A 26,969-nucleotide genomic window follows, 5' to 3' on the forward strand; every position below is an offset into this window, starting at 1 on the left:
GCTAGATTTGTCGCTTGTCGCTTTTTTGAAAATGTGTCGCTAGAGGGGTCTTAATACTCCCTAAATATAGCAACAACGTCGCTAAGTTGGCAACACTGATATTGCGGGCGTTATATGGACCGGTTTGAACCTGGCAATGACCCGGCACATCATGGAGCGAAAGTGGGGAGGGAGGAGCACCTTTCTCAAATCAAAAAGTTATATGCGCCGCTCTGTAATGTTGTCAACAAGGCAGCTAGGAACAAGTAAAAGAAGTCCCGCTATGACCTCTGCAGAGTCACCAAACTAGCTAAAGGACAATATAGGAATAAGGTGGAATCATATTACAGAGGCTCCGACGCCCTACGGTACATTATGGATTACAAAAAGAAGACCCAGCTGTGATCTGCCCAATGATGCCTCTCTACCAGACAAATTCAATGTATTTTATGCACGCTTTGATAATAACATCGTTTCAGGTATGAGGGCCGCCACAGACCCAGAAGATTGGGTGATCTCGCTCTCCGAGGCCGATGTGAGTAAAGTCTTTAATCAGGTGAACACCCTCAAGGCCCATACCACGGTGCTTTGTCAGAGAATGCGCAGAACAGCTGGCAGGCATATTTACCGTAAATTTCAACCTCCTGGTGTCACAGTCCACACATTGTAAGATGACCACCATCATTCCTGTTCCCAAGAACTCTAAGGTTTCATGCCACAATGACTACCGCCCTGTAGCACATGAAGTGCTTTGAGAGGCTGGTTATGGTACACATCAACTCCATCATCCTAGACACCATAGACCCACTCCAATTTGCATACTGCCCCAACAGATGCATAGACGACGCAATCTCAATTGCTCTCCACACTGCCCTCACCCACCTAGAATAGATGAATACAGCTCAGTGTTTAACACCATTGTCCCCTCCACGCTATTCACCAAGCTTAGGACACTGGAACTGAACACCACTCTCTGCAACTGGATCCTCAACTCCAATCAGAAAAGTAGATGCACTCTCAGAGTCCTTCACAACAACAAAGTTCACCGTCAGGTCACGTTTTTCTCTGGATCACCTGAAGAGATTGGAGTGGGATCCAAGGCCAGCTTTGGCCATTCTTCCTTTGACTTCAAGAGAAAGTCTGGGCCCTCTATTCATCTTTTACAAGCCAAAAAGCTGTCAGCCAACAAACCTCTGGAGACCTCATCAGCAGGATTATCCTTGATGCTGATATATCTCCACTGAGAGACTTCTGTGGCTTCTCTTATGAATGCTACTCGGTTTGCCACGAAAGGTGTGAAATTGTCTCTTCTCACCTTTATTGTACTTCAATATTGCCATGCCGTTCGCCCAAAAACTTACTCGCCTACTCGTTTTGTGTGTGTAGGGGGTGTTTCTAATGATGGCTTTGTTTGGCATATTGACCAACTGACCATCCTACCGATCCTCGACTTCGGCGATGTCATTTACAAAATAGCCTCCAATACCCTACTCAATAAATTGGATGCAGTCTATCACAGTGCAATCAGTTTTGTCACCAAAGCCCCATATACTACCCACCATTGCGACCTGTACGCTCTTGTTGGCTGGCCCTCGCTTCATACTCGTCGCCAAACCCACTGGCTCCATGTCATCTACAAGACCCTGCTAGGTAAAGTCCCCCCTTATGTCAGCTCGCTGGTCACCATAGCATCTCCCACCTGTAGCACACGCTCCAGCAGGTATATCTCTCTAGTCACCCCCAAAACCAATTCTTTCTTTGGCCGCCTCTCCTTCCAGTTCTCTGCTGCCAATGACTGGAACGAACTACAAAAATCTCTGAAACTGGAAACACTTATCTCCCTCACTAGCTTTAAGCACCAACTGTCAGAGCAGCTCACAGATTACTGCACCTGTACATAGCCCACCTATAATTTAGCCCAAACATCTACCTCTTTCCCTACTGTATTTATTTTATTTATTTTGCTCCTTTGCACCCAATTATTTTTATTTCTACTTTGCACATTCTTCCACTGCAAATCTACCATTCCAGTGTTTTACTTGCTATATTGTATTTACTTTGCCACCATGGCCTTTTTTTTCCTTTACCTCCCTTATCTCACCTCATTTGCTCACATCGTATATAGACGTGTTTATACTGTATGTTCGTTTTACTCCATGTGTCGTTGTATGTGTCGAACTGTTTTGCTTTATCTTGGCCAGGTCGCAATTGTAAATGAGAACTTGTTCTCAACTTGCCTACCTGGTTAAACAAAGGTGAAATGAAAAAATATATATAGAAATGGAAGATGATCGTAACTAGTTACCAAAGCCACAAAGTCTGAACCCCGCATATTTCTATATATAAAAAACGTTTTTTAATTTAACCACACCGTGTGTAACCTTATATCTAACCCTAACCTTAAGTTAAGATCAAAAATACGTTTTTTTCATGAATTATTAAGATATAGCACATTTTCTGACTGTGGTATCTAGGCGAATTCGTGTGCCTAGGAAGGACACACACAATGGTAGCCAACGTTGTGGTCCATGGGCGCTCACGCCCGTGACGCAGGCACAGAGAAAGACCTTCGCAGCAGTACAGCAGCATTTTCAGCACCATTGCAGTTCTCATCTAGCTGAACCGCGAGGAAAAGCTAGAGATAATCGACAAGGCTTGTTTTCAGGTAAGATGAATACCATTCATGCATATACGATTCTAATTATTGGATATATTTAGTTTGATTAGATTTATTTGCGTCTGTGTTTTTCACAGCCGGTGTGTTTGTCTTGATACGGAGCCTAGAAAGATGGAGATGCTCTGAAACACTGTTCCATGAACTCTCACGGGCAGATGTTTTTTTTTTTTTGCGCCCATTTTATAATATAAGTGCAAACAGAAGACGTCAGCGCATTGTTATTAGATCAAATTAATAGTTGCACATGCCATGTGTATATTCCTCCTCCAGCATCTTTCTCATTGTTTGCCAACGGGGCGTTTTTTTCCTCGTTGGCTGAGTACACGCCCTCTGCTACGCACAAGTCACGAATTGACACATTTTCTCATATAGGCTTGTCAAAAGCTCTGTTATCATACACGTTGTTGGGCGATGTGATATGCACATTTGCATTATTGCTCATTGCAACACTAATATGTTGTTTTTATTTATCGTTAATAACTCGAAAATACCGCTCTGGCCTATTGTTTTTGTCATTAGTGTGACCCAGCCAAATGATCAAATGCTATTCATTCCATTACAGTAGGGATTGAGTAGAATATCAACATCTGTCAAGTTTGTCGCACCATTTCTTTTCTCCTATTTTGCTATCTGAATGTATTTGCCTCCAAAAATGTATACATCTGGTTGACTCATATGAGCACTATTGCATAAGACTTAGTTGTATACAGTACTCATTTAATTAAACAAATAATGTGCTCATGCTAATTATACGTCACATCTATACCAGGGAAAATGCTGTCTGTGACTGAGACTTTATTCATGAAACACACTACTGTCAGATCAGGGGTAGGAACTAGGAGGAGCCGGGCAACTCGGAGGAGACGATGATGGCTGCCTTAACTGGACTCTGTTAGCAGTATAGTCATAATAGGTGACAGGTACTGCACTGCACAGGTATAGTTGTTATCTGCTAGTCATTGGACGCTATATCATGGATACCCTTTATTTCAACATAATCCTTTTGGGATGTCAGGCAATGTGTTTTATCACCCATTCTGCAGTGGCTATTGATTCAGCAGCAAATCGTGGGAAGCGGTAAAGAAAGTCTATAATTAAAGGAAGAAATAAAAAGACACAAACTGCACAGGGACAGTTGCTCCCAAATCATCCAGGCCGTGATCTATCTTGGCTGTGTCACACCCTGACCTTAGTGTTCTTTGTTTCCGTGTCTGTGTTTGTCGCCACACGGTACTGTTTCGGTTTGTTCACGTTTATTGTTTTTGTATTCATAGTGTTTATGTTTTTTAAATAAACAACCATGGACACTTACCACGCCGCATCTTGGTCCAATCCTTGCTACACCTCCTCTTCAGACGAAGAGGAGGAAAACCTTTACAGGCTTTGTATCCATCTTATGTATCCATATCCAAACACGACTAGGAATCCCCCTCAATATGATGCAACTGAAGGCAACAGGCAACTCATAGAGAGAGTATCAGGAGGGTGGTATCTGCCTGAGTGCGGGTTGTTCATTTGGCTTTGAGTATATGTCTGTATAACAGCAGAATCGGTCTCTGTTAATGTAGTTTCTCTAAGCTTAATGAATGCAGCACAGACCAATGTATGGCCTCTGTTTTGACTCACTGTTTGACCCCATAGTGCTTGGGACAATGAGTTGGTAGACTGATACAGTAGCACAGTTGCGCAACAGGATCAGGCTTTTACTGATTGTGTGATTAGCCCTCTCTCTCTCTCTTTCTCCCCTCTCTCTGGACTTTTTTCAAAATACAAAAGGCTTAGCAGAGGCATGGATGGACAATTTAGTCCGTGTATTAGATTACTTAGCAGATGAATCATTTTACATGGGGTGTGCTCACTGTGCAGTCAGACTATGGAGGAGGAAACCCTTGGACTTGACTAAAAAGACCCAGTGAATAATTTCCACTAACATAGACTTTGTTCCCATTTCAATGTTGGGATAAATAGTGGTTATTGGTTCTGTTCTAACGGGGTGTTTATTAACACATACACATAACTTATTTTCTGACCCTAGATGAGAGTGTGAACATTTATTTTAGGATGGAAATCTAGTCAGGTGAATGTGAATGTTATAGGCCAAAGGGTCCATTGTGTTGTATACAAAATTGCATTAGCGTTGGTATACTGATACTATAGGGCTTTTACATAGATGTTTTACGGTTTGTTCAGCAGCACTTTAGAAATTAGTGCTGCAATGTCCAACACATACTGTACAGTACACGCATCCCTGATTTGTCATAGGACGGATGTGCGAGATATGCTGATGCATATACTATTTGGAAAATATAGCTCAGCCCATTAGCTATTTCCAGTTCAATGATGGACATTAAGAGTTAGCATTAGCATGCACTGAAATGGTACAATACATTAGCCTGCCTGTTAGTCTGCCTGCTCCCTGAATCTCCTCATCTCTTGTCAGTAAGTGCAGTTATCAGTGAGTCACTAGTGAACGTCTCTCACAGGCCCTAGAGCCAAACATAGAGCCTGTCTGCTCTGGGAGGGGCATCTGCAAGGCATAGACTTGCCAGAGTAGAGAGACTGTCATGGGAACAAGACTCTTATAAGCAACTACTTCATGTGACTCTTGGCTGAGTCACAGACGTATGACAACTGTTCAGAGAAACCTGCGATAGAGCTGTTTGATTTGTAGCGCCACTCAATAAATGTGTGTCATCTTTTCCAGGCCTGGCAACATCTAGCAGAATGACTAAAGAGCAGACTGCCGAGGTGGAGGAGGAGGCCCAGCCTGCCTCTGAGTACCAGAGCCCAGTTCATGAGCCCCGGAAGAGGCCCATGGTCCACCCATCTGCACAGGCCCCCCTCCCCAAAGACTATGGTGGGTCCTAGGTCTCAGGCTCCAGGGCCCGTATTCACAGGAAGTGTCTCATAGTAGGAGTGCTTTTTATTTAATTTATTTCTAAAAAATTTTACCCCCTTTTTCTCCACAATTTCGCGGTATCCAATTGTTAGTAGCTACTATCTTGTCTACGATTATATGGACAGGGGTGACCTGATCCTAGATCAGCACCTTGGGATGTTTTGTGAATACAGGCCCAGGCCCTTTGTTAATGCACCCTACCCAACACTGCTTTATATGTAACAGTGGATTTTGGGCTCTGGGACGTGTGCTACTGTAGCCTCGATCCACAAAGAGCCTTTCACCAAGCACAGACTGCCTGGTCAAAACAACCTCTGCAGATTCATAGAAACATAATTAAAATATTTAATGAAATGTATATTATCGTAAATAAGTGAACAAGGACATTTATAGCATGTTATTGATTATTTTAGTAGATGGATCTTGGCTTTGGGGCTGTTATATGCAAACGGTATGATACTGTCGTTCTTATTCCACTCTATGCCAATGAATGTAAGTGTTTTCTGCAGACTAGTGTGATGTAAAGCTTTTCATTTCAGTTTACCCACAAGCTTCAATGCATCTTATGATGGTGTGTTATAAAAACAAAGTAAGAATGATCGTGTTATTTCAGTGCAACGTTTCCACTTTGATAGGGTTTCAATCTACCTCGTGCTGCTCATAGAAACAGTGCTTTCAGACAGGACAGAACGATTGGATGTTCAACAGAGAGAACTCCATAAGTAATTAAATAGAGCGCACTAAGAGGCCTACTGAAAAATACAACCCAAAATACAAATGACATTTTTACAAGATAAAAATATGTTTGATATTTAATGTCACACATTCAGAATGAGTCAATATGCTGTCTGGAAAAGAACGAAGAAAAGCAAGAGAGGCACATTTCATAGTGATTTCATGAGGAGGGTAATAATCTTGTTGGCATTTTCCTTACCATTCCAGTCTTCACATTCTTTGACCCAAATGATCCTGCGTGTCTGGAGATCCTGCTGGATCCGCGCACCACCATCCCAGAGCTTTTCGCCATCATCCGTCAGTGGGTCCCACAGGTCCAGCACAAGATCGACCTCATCGGAAACGAGGTGAGTTACTGCCAGTAAGGACTTTCAGCAGACTACAGGCCTGACTACAGCTCACACAACACTGGCAGAAACATACAGATATATGTAGAAATCTGTAGGCCTAGAATAGGGATGGGCAACTTTGATTGGGTGGGAGGCAACAAGAAATCTGAACTCTTCATGTGGGGCGCAGTGGCTCACGGGTCTGCGTTCATACCCACACATGCCGGCCCTAGCCTTTTGGGGGCCTTAAGCAAAAAAATTGTTGGGGGGGGCCAACCTCCTGAGCGAAACATTTTGCTTCTCTTGACAGCAGAAAGGAACCTTTTCAGTACATTTCTTGCAATTCTATAAATTTTACCATGGGGCGTAGAGAAAATATTGCAGTTACAAAGCAAGTTTGCTGCAATTCTACACATTTTGCCATGGGGCGGATAGAATATTTTGCCATTTTATAACTAATTTCATGCCATTCTACTCGTTTTGCCATGGGGCAGAGAGAAAAATGTGCAGTTTTACAGCAAATGTCCTGCAATTCTACACGTTGTGCCATAAGGTAGAGAGAAATGTTTGCAGTTTTTAGTATGATATCTGAGTGAGAGTGACTAAGAGAATCAGTGGGGGCCCCACAGTCGGTAATTCGGCTATGATTGCTACAAGTTTACATAGCTGGCTAGACAAATTTACCAATCTAAAAAATGTTAGCTGACATGGGATAATTGAGTGACTGTCCGACTGATATCTCAGGAGAAAGACTTCTGATGCACAACCAAATTTGCACCTTGTGTATTGTAATATTCTAACTCTCAACAACAAGATGAGATCCTGACTTGGTTCCTAAAAGTTCTGAGTTTTTTTGTGGAAATTGATCCGCGAGCCTACAAAAGTGGCAGGACACAAGTTGCCCATCCCTGGCCTAAACGTATCAGTATTGGTATCCAATCTTCTGAATGTTCCAAAGTTGAATTTGGCGTCCCACAAGGCTCAGTGCTTGGAACAGAATACTTTTCTTCTTTATTTCTACTGTGTATATAACAGTCAGATACAGTATATTACTGCATAGTGCACCAAAGATACAGGTCTCCAACCAAAATACAATACACACAGGAAACAAAATACAGTGATACAGTCATTAGTTGAAGAGAACATGGAACGGCAGGCTTTGGGTTCAGTTGGAGGCATGACTTACAACCCGTTGGGTTACCTTAGAAAAGTTGAGGCTCTACTAGTGTGCTTTAAAAGAAAACACCTTACTATAAGGTCATATAAGGTGTAGTTTATGTTTCAGTTGATTCCCTTTATTTTGCTGTTGCTTAGATGAAAGTGCACATCTTTAGCTCAGGACCAACCATTACTGCAGTGTGAGTAGTGGTAATGTGATCGTGGGAGCGGGAACTCTCATAACCCTGAAGAGGAAGAGTGATGAGGGTGGGTTGTGAATCAACATAAAGTATGCATACTTCAAGTTTCAGATTCATTTCTTAATCCTGCTCTACTGTCTTGGAGAGAGGGAAGATATGCCCCATAAAAACACATGTACACACACACACACATACGTATCCACACATACAAATACACACTCTTAGTTAACTCGATTTCCTCTTATTGATGCAGTTTTAGTGTTAGGACTGATCGTAAAGTCAGCCTCAGTTCCTGGGTGTCCCCCAGGACGCCGTGATGGCTGTGATTGATGGCTGAGATAATAGGTCCTTCCCATTACCCATACAGGCTCTGCACTAAGACAGACTCTAAATCAGACCAGGCTGTCAGATATGGGTAAAGAACCACGTCGCTGCATTGTCAGTAAACAACCTCAGCCCTCTGGCAAATTTTACAGTATTTTTATTAACAGAGATGCATTGTCTTATCTACAAAAGGCTGTGTGGGTGTAGGCTTTTGCTCCAATCATAGTTTTAACGCACCTGATTTAACCTAACAAAGTCCTAAATTAAGTTGAATCAGATGTGTAAGGCTAGCTTCGTGTTAGCACTGCAGCTACGGGGATTCACCTTATAGAATCCATGTTGAATCATGAAAGTGTGCATGGGGGTGTCATCGTTAAGCCTCAGGAGAGGACCTGTCTGATAATATCATGTTAATTCAGTTGGACTACATGTCTCTGTATGAAAAGGCATAATGTCAGGGCTTGAGGGGAGTGTGCTCATTTCGTCTCTCTTGATTGACACTGGTGGATAATGAACTGTCCCGAGATAGTTGCTAGTCTTGTTCGGGAATCCGGATGGGTCCTTTTTCACTTGTCACTCGGCACCCGTCACTGCTGTCTGCTGGCACCAGAGGAAAGAGCTAATTAACTGGAGTTTCACTGCTTCTTCAATCTACACCATTGGGAATATGGCTTTGCATTACACTCAGCAAGACATTGATGGAGGTTATTCAACATTGTAAAGGCTGCTATGAATAGTTTGCTATTAACTCCTATTTGTACTATTTTCAATGTACCAAGTACAAGCTTAGATATTCAGCTGAAACAGCATAGTAAATTAATGTCACTTCTGGTAACGACTGCCATCGTTTCAATATTTGTGTCCCTCAAATGTTTTACCTATCCAAAATGGGTGCCAGTTCCTCATGTTGACGTATGCTACTCAGCAATGATAGCCTCTGATGAAATTGCAATGCAGTGAAAATAAATGTAGTGCTTAATTCATGACTCAGCAGGATCTCATGACTCCCCATCATTAGACTTCGCCGACATGTGTCGTCTGTGCGAATTGGGTGTGAATGGCTCATCCTGCTAATGTGGCTACGATAAGCACAGGAAGCATCTCTCAGAGAGATGAGAGGCTATAGCCCTATAGTCTGTATGTGTGGTGTTTTCAGTGTTTCATAGTGTTTAAAAAGGCATATGATACTACTGCTCTCTCTGCCTTTCCCCTAGCATCTCTCTCCCTCTCTCAGTTCACTGAACAGTTCTTGTCTCCTTTTACAGATCTTAAAGCGTGGTTGCCATGTCAATGACCGTGATGGACTGACAGACATGACCTTGCTCCACTACAGTTGCAAAGCCGGGGCCCATGGTGTTGGTGAGACTCTCAAACCTTGAACTGATTGTTCATTTCAAGTGTCTGATTTCTCAATAAAGCTTTCATAAAATAAAGTGGTTTTAAGCTTAAGATTCAATGTAGTTTCCTACCAGTTTTGTCCATCTTGTGACCCCATCCAGGTGACCCTACCGCTGCCCTCAGGCTGTCCAATCAGCTCATTTCCCTGGGGGCAGACGTAAGTCTCCGCAGCCGCTGGACCAACATGAACGCCGTGCACTATGCTGCATACTTCGACGTGCCAGAGCTGATTCGCATTCTCCTCAAGGCCTCCAAACCTAGAGGTGAGTAGCATCAACACAACCCATGTAGTCTACCTAGCCAACTAACAACATAGTCAGTCTTGTCAGTTCTGGCATGCTCCTGTATGTCTGTGTTCCTCCTAACCCTCCCTAGACTTCCAATCAGAACTAACACTCCATCAAGCCCATACCAGCCTTGACCCAAGGCCATTTCATTAACTCCTACATTGATTTCTCATTGCTCCTCCACACTGACCATTGATTGGGGCCATTTCGTCTCATTGTTATTCTCCTGTCTACGGACCATGTGGCTCAAACACCACACGAGACTCCTAAGAGAAGAAGTTGGTAACGCTTTCAGAATAAAACGAAGATAATAGCTGTCTTTGGAAATCAAATTCAGATTGATTTGATCTGAACCTGGTTGTACTGTCTCTGTAGTACTGAATTCCACCTGCAGTGACTTCCACCATGGCACAGCCCTGCACATTGCAGCCTCCAACCTGTGTCTGGGATCAGTCCAGTGTCTGCTAGAGCATGGAGCCAACCCCACTGTCAGGGTAAGAGCACTATTGACTGTCTAGACCTCTGTTTAGTAGGTTTCTTTCTCATAGTAACTAACTACAGACATACAGTTGAATTCAGAAGTTTACATACACCTTAGTCAAATACAGTTAACCTCAGTTTCACAATTCCTGACATTTAATCCTAGTAAAAATGTCCTGTCTTAGGTCAGTTAGGATAACCACTATTTTAAGAATGTGAAATGTCAGAATAATAGTAGAGAGAATTATTTATTTCAGCTTTTAATTCTTTAATCACATTCCCAATGGGTCAGAAGTTTATATACACTCAATTAGTATTTGGTAGAATTGCCTTTAAATTGTTTAAACTTGGGTCAAACGTTTAGGTTGCCTTCCACAAGCTTTCCACAAGAAGTTGGGTGAATTTTGGCCCATTTCTCCTGACAAAGCAGGTGTAACTGAGTTAGGTTTGTAGGCCTCCTTGTGTAACAGATGTGAAACGGCTAGCTTAGTTAGCGGTGCGCGCTAAATAGCGTTTCAATCGGTGACGTCACTTGCTCTGAGACCTTGAAGTAGTAGTTCCCCTTGCTCTGCAAGGGCCGTGGCTTTTGTGGAGCGATGGGTAACGATGCTTCGTGGGTGACTGTTGTTGATGTGTGCAGAGGGTCCCTGGTTCACGCCCGGGTATGGGCGAGGGGACGGTCTAAAGTTATACTGTTACACTTGCTCGCACACGCTTTTTCAGTTCTGCCCACACATTTTCTATAGGATTGAGGTCAGGGCTTTGCGATGGGCACACCAATACCCTGACTTTGTTGTCCTTAAGCCATTTTGCTACAACTTTGGAAGTATGCTTGGGGTCATTGTACATTTAGAAGACCCATTTGTGACCAAGCTTTAACTTCCTGACTGATGTCTTGAGATGTTGCTTCAATATACAGTATTCACAATTTTCCTTCCTCGTGATGCTATCTATTTTGTGAAATGCACCAGTCCCTCCTGCAGCAAAGAACCCCCACTTCATGATGCTGCCACCCTCGTGCTTCACGGTTGGGATGGTGTTCTTCGGCTTGCAAGCGTCCCCCTTTTTCCTCCAAACATAACAATGGTCATTATGGCCAAACAGTTCTATTTTTGTTTCATCAGACCAGAGGACATTTCTCCAAATGTACAATATTTTTCCCCATCTGCAGTTGCAAACCGTAGTCTGGCTTTTTATGGCGGTTTTGGAGCAGCGGCTTCTTCCTTGCTGAGTGGCCTTTCAGATTATGTCGATATAGGACTCGTTTTACAGTGGATGTATATACTTCTGTACCCATTTCCTCCAGCATCTTCACAAGGTCCTTTGCTGTTGTTCTGGGATTGATTTGCACTTTTTGCACCAAAGTACGTTCATCTCTAGGAGACAGAACGCATCTGCTTCCTGAGCGGTATGACGGCTGCGTGGTCCCATGGTGTTTATACTTGCGTACTATTGCTTGTTCAGATGAACATGCTACCTTCAGGCATTTGGAAATTGCTCCCAAGGATGAACCAGACTTGTGGAGGTCTACATTTTTTTTCTGAGGTCTTGGCTGATTGCATGACATCATGGGAAAATCAAAGAGGCACTGAGTTTGAAGGTAGGCCTTTAAATACATACACATGTATGTACACCTCCAATTGACTCAAATGATGTCAATTAGTCAATCAGAAGCAACTTAAGCCATCACATAATTTTCTGGAATTTTCCAAGTTGTTTAAAGGCACAGTCAACTTAGTGTTGTTACGTACGCCTCTAGGAAGAGGGAACGCAACACCCTGCTACAACTCAAAATCCCCGTGGAGCAAAAGAGTTATGAGACTTTAGGTGCGAGTAAGGATGACGAAGGCAGAGAATTTACTGTTTACTGGGAATTTATTCCGTCAAACGGTAATTCAGGAATAGGGGCTGAACGGAACCAGCAAGTTAATGTCAAAGCCCCCTCTACCTTACCTGCCTACCCACCTAACTTAGCACCACCTGGTGCGCTAACCAAAATACAGGGGATGGTCCACCCAGGTCTTACCTAGTGTGTATAGACAGTAAATACTACGGGTTATGTATGCCCGCAGGCCTCTTGCCTAAGCACTCCCTAGGTGCCTTCCCCTTCCCCCCTGGGAACAAAGACAGAATACAAACATAAGTAAACCATTTCAATAAATCAAAAGCACTGCCTCCTATGGGGAGACACATACCTTAAAAGCAGTGGCTACAATGTACAAAAACCTGTCTCTCAGCAAAAACCAACACAGGACATACTAATCAGCTCTCTCTCAGCAACAACCAACACAGGACACACTAATCATCTCTCTCAGCAACAACTAACATAGTACATACCAAATCTCTTTCTAAAAAACAACCTATACAGGCTATCACCCTCAGCTCTCTCCTAACAAAGGAACACTGGCTCATATACAGCTGTAAAGGGGATATCCTCTGATGAGAGGGCGGGGTCAGCTCCAATTAGCAATGGGGCCGACCAATCAGCTGCTTGGGGGAATTTCAGGAAGCAGAAAGAACACAGAAACTGGGGTACGTAAACAGTGTATGTAAACTTTTGACCCACTGGAATTGTGATACAGTGAATTATAAGTGAAATAATCTGTCTGTAAACAATTGTTGGAAAAATGACTTGTGTCATGCACAAAGTAGACTTGCCAAAACTATAGTTTGTTAACAAGAAATGTGTGGAGTGGTTGAAAAACGAGTTTTAATGACTAACCTTTGATAGAGGAATGTCGGAGTGGCATTGATAGAGGAATGTCAGAGTGGCATTGCCTAAAATACAATAGAATAGAATACAGTATATACATATGAGATGAGTAAATCAGTATGTAAACATTATTAAAATGACTAATGTACCATCATTAAAGTGACCAGTGATTCCAAGTCTATGTATATAGGGCAGAAGCCTCTAAGGTGCAGGGTTGCATACCCGGGTGGAAGCCGGCTAGCGATGGCTGTTTAACAGTCTGATGGCCTTGAGATAGAAGCTGTTTTTCAGTCTCTCGGTCCCAGCTTTGATGAATATGTACGGACCTCGCCTTCTGGATGATAGCAGGGGGAACAGCCCATGGCTCGTGTGGTTGATGTCCTTGATTAACCTTTTGGCCTTCCTGTGACATCGGGTGCTGTAGGTGTCCTGGTAGTTTGCCCCCGGTGATGCATTGTGCAGACCGCACCACGCTCTGGAGAGCCCTGCGGTTAAGGGGGGTGGAGTTGCCATACCAGGCAGTGATACAGCCCAACAGGATGCTCTCAATTGTGCATCTGTAAAAGTTTGTGATGGTTTTAGGGGCCAAGACAAATTTATTCAGCCTCCTGAGGATGAAGAGGCGCTGTTGTGCCTTCCTCACCACACTGGCTGTGTGGGTGGACTATTTCAGATCGTCAGTGATGTGTATATCGAGGAACTTGAAGCTTTCCACCTTCTCCACTGCTGTCCCGTTGATGTGGATAGGGGCTTGCTCCCTCTGCTGTTTCCTGAAGTTCCGATCAGCTCCTTTGTTTTGTTGACGTTGAGGGAGAGGTTATTTTCCTGGAACCACTCTCCCAGGGCCCTCACCTCCTCCCTGTAGTCTGTCTCGTCATTGTTAGTAATCAGGCCTACTACTGTTGTGTTGTCTGCAAACTTGATGATTGAGTTGGAGGCGTTCAGTCATGACTGAACAGGGAGTACAGGAGGAGGCCTAGTCACGCACCCCTGTGGGGCCCCTGTGTTGAGGATCAGCGAAGTGGAGGTGTTGTTTCCTACATTCTGGGGGCGGCTCGTCAGGAAGTCCAGGACCCAGTTGCACAGGGCGGGGTTCAGACCCAGGGCCTCTAGCTTAATGATGAGCTTGGAGGGTACTATGGTGTTGAATGCTGAGCTGTAGTCAATGAACTACGGAGGGAATAACTACACTGATTGTATTCAGCCATATTCCCAGTCACCTTGCCATGGTTAAATGTGGTTCTCGCTTTCTATCCACAGTTTCTGGTTTGGGTAGGTTTTAATAGTCACAGTGGGTACAACATCTAATATACACTTCCTGATGAACTCAGTGACCGTATCCGTGTATTTGCCCAATGTTATTCTCAGAGACTACCCGGAACATATCCCAGTCCGCGTGATCAAAACCATCTGGAAGCATGGATTCCGATTGGTCTGACCAGCATTGAAATAGACCTTAGCACGGGTACTGCCCTTTGAGGTTCTGCCGATAGGAAGGGAGGAGCAAAAGGATGAGAGAGGTCGATAGAGAATAGTAAGAATCGTGCAAGCTACACTCTTCGAAAAAAGGCTTCCAAAAGGGTCCTTTGACTGTCCCCATAGGAGAACCCTTTTTGGTTCCAGGTAGAATCCCTTTGGGTTCCATGTTGAACCCTTTTTGGTTGCATGTTGAACCCTCTGTAGAAACACAATGGGTTCTACCTGCAACCAAAAAGGGTTGTTCAAAGGGTTCTCCTATGGGGACAGCCGAATAACCCTTTACGGTTCGAGATAGCACCTTTTTTTCTAAGAGTGTAACAGGTGGGCAGCAAACTGAGAAATAACGCTGCAGTACAACAGTGGTGTGCAGAGCAGCATCTCCAAATGCACAACTCGTCCATCCTTGTCATGGATGGGCTATTGCAGCAGACGAGCACACCATTTCCCACTCCATCAGCTAAAAACAAGAAGCAGCTCCAGTGGGCACGTGATCACCAACACTGGACAGTTGAGGAGTGGAAAAACATCACCTAGAAAATGATAGCGAATTCAGTTTACTTGAGTGGCCTGCGCAGTCCCCAGACCTCAACCCAATAGAGCATCTTAGGGATGAGATGGAATGCGCTGTTCGTAGCATGAATCTACCGCCGTCCAATCTGCAGCAACTGTGTGATGCCATAGCGTCAGCATGTACCGACATCCCTATGGAACGTTTCCGACATCTTGTAGAATGCTCAGAATAATTCAGGTTGTTCTGGGGTTAAAGCGTTAAAGGGGGGCCCAACCCGGTACTAGATGGGTGTACCTAATAAAATGGGTGCACATGTTGAGGTTTCATGTCCTCTTTGATATGATTTCATGGTAACTTAAATGGGGGCTGAACTTTTATTTATTTTATTTTATTTATTTCACCTTAATTTAACCAGGTAGGCTAGTTGAGAACAAGTTCTCATTTACAACTGCGACCTGGCCAAGATAAAGCATAGCAGTGTGAACAGACAACAACACAGAGTTACACATGGAGTAAACAATAAACAAGTCAATAACACAGTAGAAAAAAGAAAAAAAGAGTCAATATACATTGTGTGCAAAAGGCATGAGGAGGTAGGTGAATAATTACAATTTTGCAGATTAACACTGGAGTGATAAATGATCAGATGGTCATGTGCAGGTAGAGATACTGGTGTGCAAAAGAGCAGAAAAGTAAATAAATAAAAACAGTATGGGGATGAGGTAGGTCAATTGGGTGGGCTATTTACCGATGGACTATGTACAGCTGCAGCGATCAGTTAGCTGCTCAGATAGCAGATGTTTAAAGTTGGTGAGGGAGATAAAAGTCTCCAACTTCAGCGATTTTTGCAATTCGTTCCAGTCACAGGCAGCAGAGAACTGGAAGGAAAGGCAGCCAAATGAGGTGTTGGCTTTAGGGATGAGTAGTGAGATACACCTGCTGGAGCGCCTGCTACGGGTGGGTGTTGCCATCGTGACCAGTGAACTGAGATAAGGCGGAGCTTTACCTAGCATGGACTTGTAGATGACCTGGAGCCAGTGGGTGTTGCGACGAATATGTAGCGAGGGCCAGCCGACTAGAGCATACAGGTCGCAGTGGTGGGTGGTATAAGGTGCTTTAGTAACAAAACGGATGGCACTGTGATAAACTGCATCCAGTTTGCTGAGTAGAATATTGGAAGCTATTTTGTAGATGACATCGCCGAAGTCGAGGATCGGTAGGATAGTCAGTTTTACTAGGGTAAGTTTGGCGGCGTGAGTGAAGGAGGCTTTGTTGCGGAATAGAAAGCTGACTCTAGATTTGATTTTAGATTGGAGATGTGTGATATGAGTCTGGAAGGAGAGTTTACAGTCTAGCCAGACACCTAGGTACTTATAGATGTCCACATATTCTAGGTCGGAACCATCCAGGGTGGTGATGCTAGTCGGGCGTGCGGGTGCAGGCAGCGAACGGTTGAAAAGCATGCATTTGGTTTTACTAGCGTTTAAGAGCAGTTGGAGGCCACGGAAGGAGTGTTGTATGGCATTGAAGCTTGTTTGGAGGTTAGATAGCACAGTGTCCAAGGAAGGGCCAGAAGTATACAGAATGGTATCGTCTGCGTAGAGGTGGATCAGGGAATCGCCCGCAGCAAGAGCAACATCATTGATATATACAGAGAAAAGAGTCGGCCCGAGAATTGAACCCTGTGGCACCCCCATAGAGACTGCCAGAGGACCGGACAACATGCCCTCCGATTTGACACACTGAACTCTGTCTGCAAAGTAGTTGGTGAACCAGGCAAGGCAGTCATTAGAAAAACCGAGGCTACTGAGTCTGCCGATAAGAATATGGTGATTGACAGAGTCGCCAGGTCGATGAAGATGGCTGCACAGTACTGTCTTTTATCGATGGCGGTTATGATATCGTTTAGTACCTTGAGCGTGGCTGAGGTGCACCCGTGACCGGCTCGGAAACCAGATTGCACAACGGAGAAGGTACGGTGGGATTCGAGATGATCAGTGATCTGTTTGTTGACTTGGCTTTCGAAGACTTTAGATAGGCAGGGCAGGATGGATATAGGTCTGTAACAGTTTGGGTCCAGGGTGTCTCCCCCTTTGAAGAGGGGGATGACTGCGGCATCTTTCCAATCCTTGGGATCTCAGACAATATGAAAGAGAGGTTGAACAGGCTTGTAATAGGGGTTGCGACAATGGCGGTGGATAGTTTCAGAAATAGAGGGTCCAGATTGTCAAGCCCGGCTGATTTGTACGGGTCCAGGTTTTGCAGCTCTTTCAGAACATCTGCTATCTGGATTTGGGTAAAGGAGAAGCTGGGGAGGCTTGGGCGAGTAGCTGCGGGGGGCGGAGCTGTTGGCCGAGGTTGAGAAATACTTGTTGAAGTTTTCGATTATCATGGCTTTGTTTTTCAGCTTGGATATTAACACTGAAAACCAAACCAGAGTTGTCTTGGGGGGGGGTTAATATGTGTCTCTTTTGTGTGTTTTCTCACGTGGCAAGCAGTGTATGGTTTGTACATTCACTCTCCCGAAACTGTACACAGTTACAGCCACTCACCCTTCTAGATAACATGAAACAGTCTAACCAGGTCTTATGTCTTGAAGTCACCTAGGAAAGCTATTGCTAGCCAACTTCTTTCACCACTTAGTTTCAGCTGGCTGGTGTGCGACCGTGGCAAAATTTGTTTGACATTAGATACCACTGGGGCTAGTTAGGGACCATCAATAAATTACACAATGTAAATGGCACAATATTTTCATGTTGCACATATTTTAGTTGTCTCATTAAATGATTTCAATATTTGTATATGGATTTCTACAATTTATAGTTGGTTCAGACATAGCGATTTGGAGCTATTGGCATTTTCAAATATTGTTCTGTGCACATTGTGTAATTTACTGATGGTCCCTAACTAGCCCCATAGAGCTATCGAATGTCAAACCAAATTGACCATGGACATTATGATCAGATCTCGTGCAGCCGCGCAACCAAATTGATGATTACTTGGGGGCTGCCAGCTGTAGGCATGTGGGCAGGATTGAAGTAAACCCAATCCAAGGAAAACTGTCACAGTTGCCTTCATTCCGTGTCATACAATATTTTCCTATCATCTCTTAACTCTCAGTTTTGGATGAGACAAATTATCCCATTTACACTTTGTAGTCAATTTTGACACTAGAATAAATGTTTATGGCTCATATCGAAGCCACATAGGCCATTTTCAAAATGGGAAGTTGCTTTTTAGGTGCAGTCGCTCTTTGAAAACACTGTTCAGATAAAAACAGATTCTGTCTGTTATATGTAGGGATGACTTCTACACAAAACAGTAAAAATATGCCAATTTATTCCTCATGTCTCTTCATCTCTCTCTCTCCCTCCATGCTCCTATGTCTGTCTGTCTGTCTGTCTGTCTGTCTCTCTGTCTCTCTGTCTCTCTGTCTCTCTGTTTCTCTGTCTCTGACAGAATGATAAAGGGCAGGGGCCAGCCGAGGTGGTCCCTGACCCCATGGACATGACTCTGGACAAAGCGGAGGCGGCCATGGTGGCCAAGGAGCTGAAGCAGCTGCTGCTGGACTCTGTGCCACTCAGCTGCAACCTGCCCCGCGCCACCCTGCTCAACTACGACAACATCCCTGGCAACCTCATGCTCACCTCCATCGGCCTGAAACTGGGAGACCGTGTGGTGCTGGACGACATGAAGGTCTGTGTGTTTTGTCGGGATTGGGAAGCAAAGGGTGAGAAATGGGAGCCTCAAAGATTTGAAACCGTGAATTAAAATGAACTGCAGAATTTTGTGAGCACGTTTATGTGCATGAGACCATTTAAATGGCTTTCAATTATCTTTATCTTTTTTTTTAAGTGGCCAGTGTGAGGTATCATTCATACTATATGGTGGAGCCCTGCTGCTTGTTGTACTGTGTGAGAAGAGAACATGTGAATTCTAGCAAACATTTATTCCAACTTGTGTTAACATGTATAGCTCCCCAAAAAATCGAGCAGTGATGAAATTGACATCTCAGCTCTGCATCACCTGAAGCAGGTGGGTAGCCCTTCGACCTGTGTGTCTACCTGCGTAACTGAACACATTTAATTGTGTTTTCAGATGTATTTCCATGACTGACTGCATTACTGACTGCACTAAATGACGTAGTCTCACTTGATGCATTCATTTGCCATTAACTATGCATCACTCACTGCAGTTCAAATGCATTGGAAACCAATGTGTGGACTATGTGGGTTTTTTTTCTGTCTATAATGTGCAATTGTATTGCACCTCTCACTGTGTTCAAACATACACTACGTGACCAAACGTATGTGGACACCTGCGCGTCGAACATCTCGTTTCAAAATCATGGGCATTAATATTGGGAGGGTCTCCCCTTTGCTGCTATAACAACCTGAAGAGGTGCCCACACACTTTTGCATATATAGTGTATGTCCTACTGACCACAATATTACCTCTTAAAACATGGTATTGTGTTGAGATGTGTAGACTACTCTACTAACCATAGCCTAGTATGTCAGTAGTCAAGTATGACAGAAAAACAGCAGATCAGTATGCTGCCCTGGTCTAGAGAAGTCTGAGTGCTGTGGAGAAGTGTTGTTAACTATTTAATCTTGCCTGGTATCACCTTCAAGAATACAAATCATGTGTTTTTTTTCTCCAATGGGCCCCTGTGGAGAGCAACAAGGTTATTTCAATTTGCTAGTAAAAATCCAACATAAACAACAGAGGTAAATGTCAGAGCTGATGTTGAATCCTGGCCCTCACACAGTCTCTCCTCCACAGACGGGCACCCTGCGCTTCTGTGGGACCACGGAGTTCGCCAGTGGCCAGTGGGTGGGGGTGGAGCTGGACGAGCCAGAGGGCAAGAACGACGGAAGTGTGGGAGGGGTGCGCTACTTCATCTGCCCCCCCAAACTGGGTAACCACCTGTTATTGCTTCTACACCTGCATTGCTTGCTGTTTGGGGTTTTAGGCTGGGTTTCTGTACAGCACTTTGATATATCAGCTGATGTAAGAAGGGCTCTATAAATACATTTGATTTGATTTGATTTTGATTTCTTATTTCACATCACCATTTTGGGATTTTTTTTATTGAATCTATTGTTGAAGTGTGTCAAGATTCCCCTTGAGAAAAGAGCAAAGAGAAGACTTGATTTCATGACTTTTGTGTACAGCTAGTTTTCAGAAAAACAGCTGTGGTAAACCTGATTTGAGCTTGCAGCTTTTTTCAGTGTTTTCTCTAATCACTTCTATTGTCCTGAAGGTATCTTTGCTCCAGTGTCAAAAATCGCTAAAGCTGTTGAGCTGGCCCCCTCCTCTGTCACCTCCACACCCAAGACACCCCGCATGGACTTCTCCCGCGTCACAGGAAAGAACAAGAAAGAAAAGAAGGAAATAATGGAGAGAGAGAAAGGTTTGCTTTGACAATGATAACATATGTTTCCCATGCCAATATAAAGCCCTTGAATTTAATTGAATTGAGAGGTACAAGAGTCTTCCCATCAAGGGCCATTGCATTCATTCTGATATGAGCACAGCACATAAATAACACATGACTCATAGACGTTATAACACACTATTATATATTATGTTAACAAACATTTGATTGATTTTCTCCATCAGCTCTGAGGAAGAAGTCTATGTCCGTAGCCAGTCTGGACCCAGATGGGGTGAAGGTGGAACTTGGAGATCAGGTGCTGGTTGCTGGTGTGAAGCAGGGAATCATACGCTATTACGGAAAGACAGACTTTGCCCCAGGTAGGTCTGTTGTGAAATCAAGTCACTGCAACAATGTTTTTACGAAATGTTTGACAAATGATTATAGATGTTTAGTCAAGTTTAATGATTGATGATGTGTGTGTGTCCAGGTTACTGGTTTGGTGTGGAGCTGGAGAATCCCACAGGAAAGCATGATGGGTCTGTTTTTGGTGTCCGCTACTTCAACTGCATGCCCAAGTACGGTGTCTTTGCACCCCCATCTCGCGTGCAGAGGTAACATAACACCTACTTTAACGCCTGGTTCAATATACAACATGCTCTGTTGTGATTTGTAAAGGTTCATTCTGAACAGACTGACCTTCTGGAACAATACTAGCTAATGCTGTTAATGATCTCTCAGAATCTGCGGACCAAAGGACGGTCATAGCGGCGACGGCACGATGGTGAAGAAAGTCCACCAGGTGTCTAGTAAGTATCTAAGGTCAAATCCGTCCGGCCATGTTAGTCAGCGTGCCACGCCACCCCATTTCATGATGTACCTTCTACTCCCACGTCTGCATTCTATCCAAATGTTGTTCTTTGTTTATTCTAGTGAACCAGCCAAAGCGTAAATTCAACACGGTGAGGTCACCCAAGGACATCACCTCTGAGAATTCAATATCACGGTACAGCCTCTTCTTTTCCTGACTCTGTTCTCTGAGTCAACAAATAGCAGATTAGAAATAAGCTCCTGTTTATGAATGTGTCCACTGATTCGAATCCCTCTCCTCTTCCTCCTGCTCATCCTCTTTCTCAGATTGCTGTTCTGCTGCTGGTTCCCCTGGATGCTGCGTGCTGAGATGCAGTCCTAACCACCCTCCTCCTTCCTCCTCCTCTTCCTCCTCCTCAAAAGATCTACTGCTCTCCTCCTCTTAATGTCCATCTTTTATTTGTGCTTTCCTCTGGCTGTTGCTGTCAGAATTACAGTAGTGAACCACCACCCCCCCCCCCCCCCCATAATCTCAGTCAGTCCTATAGCAAAACCTAGTGCCTTGTACGTTAACTAACATCCCGCATTCTGTTTGTAACACTAATAACGAGACTAAATCATTGTAACCCGAAATCTGGGATACAAACCCTACAAAAGCAATTATCTAATAGATATAAATCACTTCGTTTTTTCTAAGTTACTCTATTTCAGAAGTTGCCAAAACGTCAGAAGTTGCCAACACCCTTTGTCCAGTCAGCCAACTTCTTATGCCATGGAGCTTCTACTAGGGAACCTTTCAAATGACTAAGTACATGATGCTGTACTCTGTTGTTTTTCTGCTGCTTCATCCTAATTCCCTGTATTTCAGAGGAGACCAAGGGCCTCAACGTAATGCCTGGTCTGTCAGTGTGAACCGACTGTAGATGGCCATGTTGCGCTAAAGGGATTTATCCAAAATGTGGATGTGTGAGTCAAATTGTGTTCCAAATAAATGTTCACATCAACATGCCTTTTATTGTGAAAAGATGAGATATGAACATACGGTCATGTTCTTCTGATGGTGTATGTTCAAAAGTAAACAGGGTTTAATATTATTCGGGATTCCGACATCTGCTATTTCTCCACTTGCACTCTGAGCATTTCCCCAAATATGCAATTGGAATGATGTATATAATATTGATTTGCTTGTTAATGGGCTTGTGTTAATTGTAGTATGCTCACAGGTGATACAAAAACAAGGTTCTGGTAGCCTACTAAATTTGTTGACAGAGCCCTGTTAAATACTAGTTACCTGTTTTACCGGTTTTAGGTAAGGTAATGCTAGCACGTACATATATGTTCATCATAATGTCCCAACTTAATTGCAGAAGGAGAACTTTATCTGCGCAGATATCTTCTGTACCCTTGAAAGACAATTTTCTAGCAATGGTTTAAATCGTGGCAATATAGACAGCGCCATTTGTCAATAACTGGGTCAAATAAGACTTTCAGAACTTGGTCTTAGGTGTTTATTGCACTTTGAGCCAGTTGGTCTCAAATCCAAGTTATGCTAACCAAAATGTCTGCTAACCCCAAAATGTAATGGCAGGTAATGTAAGGGAAAACCACCTAGATTAATATTGTTTAAGCTGTTGTCTTTATTGTGTAGCATGAAGTACCAATAACATAACTTTTGCTTAACTTTAACTTAAACGTACTGTTAGCGAAAAGCTTTATTTTTTGTTTATAGAAATCTACAAGGGTACCACAATATACTTGTTAAAGGTACATTTTTTGATAAACCAGTGCCCTCCTCCCCATCTCTAGGTTTGTTGTTGCAGCAATGGTGTTAATCTCAGGCTAAATCTGCACAGACGGAACACCTGCTAGCTCAGTGCTACCACAGTTTACACCCCCTGTTGGCTATCCTCCCATGCTTCTCTCTCCTTCTCTCTCAAAGTTAGACTTTGGTAGGTTTGTGAGTGTGAGCATTAGATACAGATCTGACCGTCTGAACTTGTGTGTGCTTAATGTCAAAACCTACGAGTATGTGCATAAAAACAGAAATATTTAACCTGTGTACTTAGCTATGTGGATACGGATAGTGTCTTTGTCTACTGAACACTATGTAAGCACATCATGAGGAGGAGAAAAAAACACCTGAACTTGCTCCTGCACTCTTTGAACACCGTTGTGAACATCCTGTGTTAATAACAGCACCGTGAAACGGCAAGAAATACTCATTATCAGGAAGGGTCTAAAAACTCGTGCACCATGTCGTATTCCGAAATCGCCACTTATCCAATGTGGTACTGAACAATGTGGAACTGAAGGCAACAATGTGTGGTTGTTTTTGATATTGCTAGCGTACGGTTATGACTAGGTCTGTAAGAGAGCCGCAGAACAACGAGGATGCTATGAGGGAGTCGGCTTCAGCTTCATTTGATCTGAATAAGGGACATTAGTATATCCAGTTTGAGAGGAACTCATTCATTACACCTCAAAGTCATGTAATGGGATACTTAGTAACCTGTGGCAATTGGAACTTTTCTCCTTTTTGTATTTCATTGAATTATGACTATGTCAACACAAAGTATTGCAAACTTTGTCAGGACAGCTCACTTTGTTCAAATCTTCTGTTAGCCAAATATACTCAAATTTTGTGTCAAGAAGGACTGAGTTTCTTTACTATTGTGAGCATTGTTTAGTAGATAAGAAAATCATCCTCGCCTCATGCTGAAGTGCTTGATAATGAGTAAGAATACATTAACCATTTCTTGTCTTTACTACTTATGTTGGAGAAATGTCATTAGAAATAAGTATAGCAACATTGTTCATATTTACTAAATGGTTGAGTTGAGTAGGTGGTTGACTGGCAGATTTAATGCTCAAGTAAAGTGACCAAAATGGTGTAGTTATTGCCTGACTTTTACGCTCTAGTAGCATAATAAGTCCCACAATATGCCAGTAGATGTCACTAATGTGTCACTTTTATCATCTCTACAACTAACAACACGACAAGAATCTACATTGATGAGTCCTCCACTCTTCAAATGTTTTTTATTTATTCAACATTATGTACGTTGATATAACCTTATTAAGTGGTGTACTGTCATTATTTAAAAAAGTTTAAAAAAAATGTTATTCTAAAACTTGATCTCAACAATGGTTAATTTTCTTCACAGACATGTCATAGCAGTTTGTTAAAAATATATTTTGATAATTTCACTAAGTGTACTTTTATTTAGTTTTGTAGTGTGTTGGTGTCTGTGTCCCAAAACAGGTAAAGGGGGCTGTAATGTTGGATTTATTATAGTGTCAGGAATAATATTTTTTGCATGCTCTTCATTTTCTGAAAGTTTCTTTTTCCAACGGTGTATCTCAGCATGAAAATGCTTATAATTACAACTCTGACTATGAATCTAATAAAAGTTTATGTTGTTTTCTACATTTTCTGTTGCTTGTTGATAAGAAAGTCCTTATCCAGTGCCTAAAATGTGATCGATACTTAAGTTTGAGATTTTTTTCGCATCCATGCTCAGAGTTAAAAGTCCCTAAAAATAGTTAGGTTGGTGCTCAGGGCTACTTTTTGTCTCACCTCTCCAACCAAGGTAACTGTCCTTCAAATGTGCACTCTTATTATGAACCCCAGATTATATACTCCTCCGTTGACACTTCAAAAATAAGAGTAGCTGTCAAATGAAATGCCTAATGGCGCATCATGGATTCACCTTTCTTGAAGATGTCCATCTCAAACTGTCCTGGTTCATCATGAAATAACATAGACATCTTTGGTTCAAAGGATAATGTCTTTGATGTCCTTGAATCAAAGTCATACACGTGATTGCTTGGAATTTGTCTATTGACTGATTAGATAGTACGGTCGAAACGGATGATACTAACTTTATGGTGCCTTATGGTGCTTCTTGGTTTATACGTTGTTGTTTTTTTTGTTTTTTTAAAGTAGATTAACATGTCAATCATTTATGTTAAAATGGTGTCAAACTATAATGTCAGATGTGCTATCAAATTAAATAATAGGCTAGGTTATGTACAGTTATGTACAGTGCATTTAGGTGTCACTGCATACTACAGAGACTTCAAGGAAAGAAAGGCCTACTGTTTGTTTTAAGCATAGACAGGTTTTACACGCTCTGGAATATAAATACAGGTGTAGGATCTTAATTTGATCACCCTTTTGCTGGATAAATTGTAGTGTATTTGAGGTTTCAAAGGCTTCTGGAGTTTCTCATTTACACTTTGAAATGTTCTATTTGATTTTCCCTTACTAGAATTGCATCAAACCCTACAAAAATGTCTAATTATAGTGCACATAATAATTCAAAGTTCCTGTAGTACCGTTATTATTTTCCTGCGGTAGCAAACTGGCTCAAATTAAGATCCTACACCTGTAGCCTAGAAAAGACAGTCGCATGAGTGAGTCTTATGATCTTTCGTATATGTGGGCTACCCAGACTTCCATTTTCAACGTCACAATTATTTTGTGAGCATTCACAGTAGCCTTTTGTTGGCATAGTTATTCATAACCCAGTTATGTGTGGCCTTTGTCTGAAATATGCTGCAATTATCTTTGTAACCAGCTGGTGGTGCCCTTTCCTAAAGACTAAAAATGTGTTTGTTTACTTTGTTGATTAGAAGCGTAAGTAGGGCACGAGCACAATCAATTGAGCAAAGCGAAAACACTTCATGAGACAAGGAAATAATCAACTACCCGATACTAGCACCCGAATCCTAACCACGAACAACGTTTGTGAAATATTGAATCCCCAAATTGTCGTGTTTGAAACCTTCTTTTGATCGGTGGTTTGAGACGGCACATGTCACTGTTTATGCACTGAACGGATCAAGAGTAATGCGCCTAGCCTACTCCATTCCAGTCAATTACTGGAGCCAATCAGAGATGCTTTGTAAAATCCCTACGTAAATAACCGAGTATAGGTTAACGTTTCTATTAGTTTTTTATGTACGCTATTCATATCTGTCCAATAGACTAACATACGATCCGTTTTTTTGTACATAGGAGGCAGGGCATCCTCAATCATGAGGGGATACTATATAGGAATATCAATAATATTTGAGAAATTTGTTTTAAAATCATACTGTATCGTTAGGAATACATTATTTATGACCATTCAGACCTTTGACCAAAGGGTTGTTTATGTTCAAAGAAAGATGTGTCTGTTAGAACTCAGTTATGACACAAGTGTCCATATGATGTTTAGATGGCATATGATCTGTGTAGGTTATATGTAAATCCATGTTTTAGATAAAAGAGGTGTCATCTCAGGCGTGTTAGACTTGCAAAATGAATGTTGACAGTACTGATCGTCAATGTAAAGAAACTCATATGGTCATCAATGAAGAAGATAAGAAACCAAACCATAGCTGGCTCTTTGATGTTAAACTATATGTAAACAATGAACTCTAAATGGGAGCGTATGTATAAAAAACGACATTTCGAATGGAGTGATCTGTCTCCCAGTGGCAGTTGAATGTTTAATGAATGGGATTCTATGGTTAACGTAGTAATTTATGTGGTTACATTGTCTTGACAATTGCAGTATGTAACATTGCGCATGCTGCCAAAGAAAAGCATATGACTTCCTTGCA

General features: G+C 42.6%; 1 protein-coding gene across 1 annotated transcript; it reads left to right on the forward strand.

The window, feature by feature from the left end:
- The first annotated feature begins 2,469 nt into the window (after positions 1 to 2,469).
- LOC110507488 (CAP-Gly domain-containing linker protein 3) lies at positions 2,470 to 24,788 on the forward strand. Its single transcript, XM_021587509.2, has 14 exons — positions 2,470 to 2,644; positions 5,361 to 5,513; positions 6,498 to 6,637; positions 9,567 to 9,660; positions 9,801 to 9,962; positions 10,362 to 10,480; positions 18,629 to 18,865; positions 19,955 to 20,090; positions 20,436 to 20,585; positions 20,795 to 20,929; positions 21,040 to 21,163; positions 21,291 to 21,358; positions 21,483 to 21,555; positions 21,687 to 24,788. Exons 2-14 carry the CDS (start codon positions 5,381 to 5,383, stop codon positions 21,739 to 21,741), a joined length of 1,626 nt encoding a protein of 541 aa, XP_021443184.2. The 5' UTR covers positions 2,470 to 2,644; positions 5,361 to 5,380; the 3' UTR covers positions 21,742 to 24,788.
- The last annotated feature ends 2,181 nt before the right edge of the window (positions 24,789 to 26,969 follow it).

Source organism: Oncorhynchus mykiss, chromosome 27 (assembly GCF_013265735.2).
Source record: "Oncorhynchus mykiss isolate Arlee chromosome 27, USDA_OmykA_1.1, whole genome shotgun sequence".
In the NCBI taxonomy this organism is placed as follows: Eukaryota; Metazoa; Chordata; class Actinopteri; order Salmoniformes; family Salmonidae; genus Oncorhynchus; species Oncorhynchus mykiss.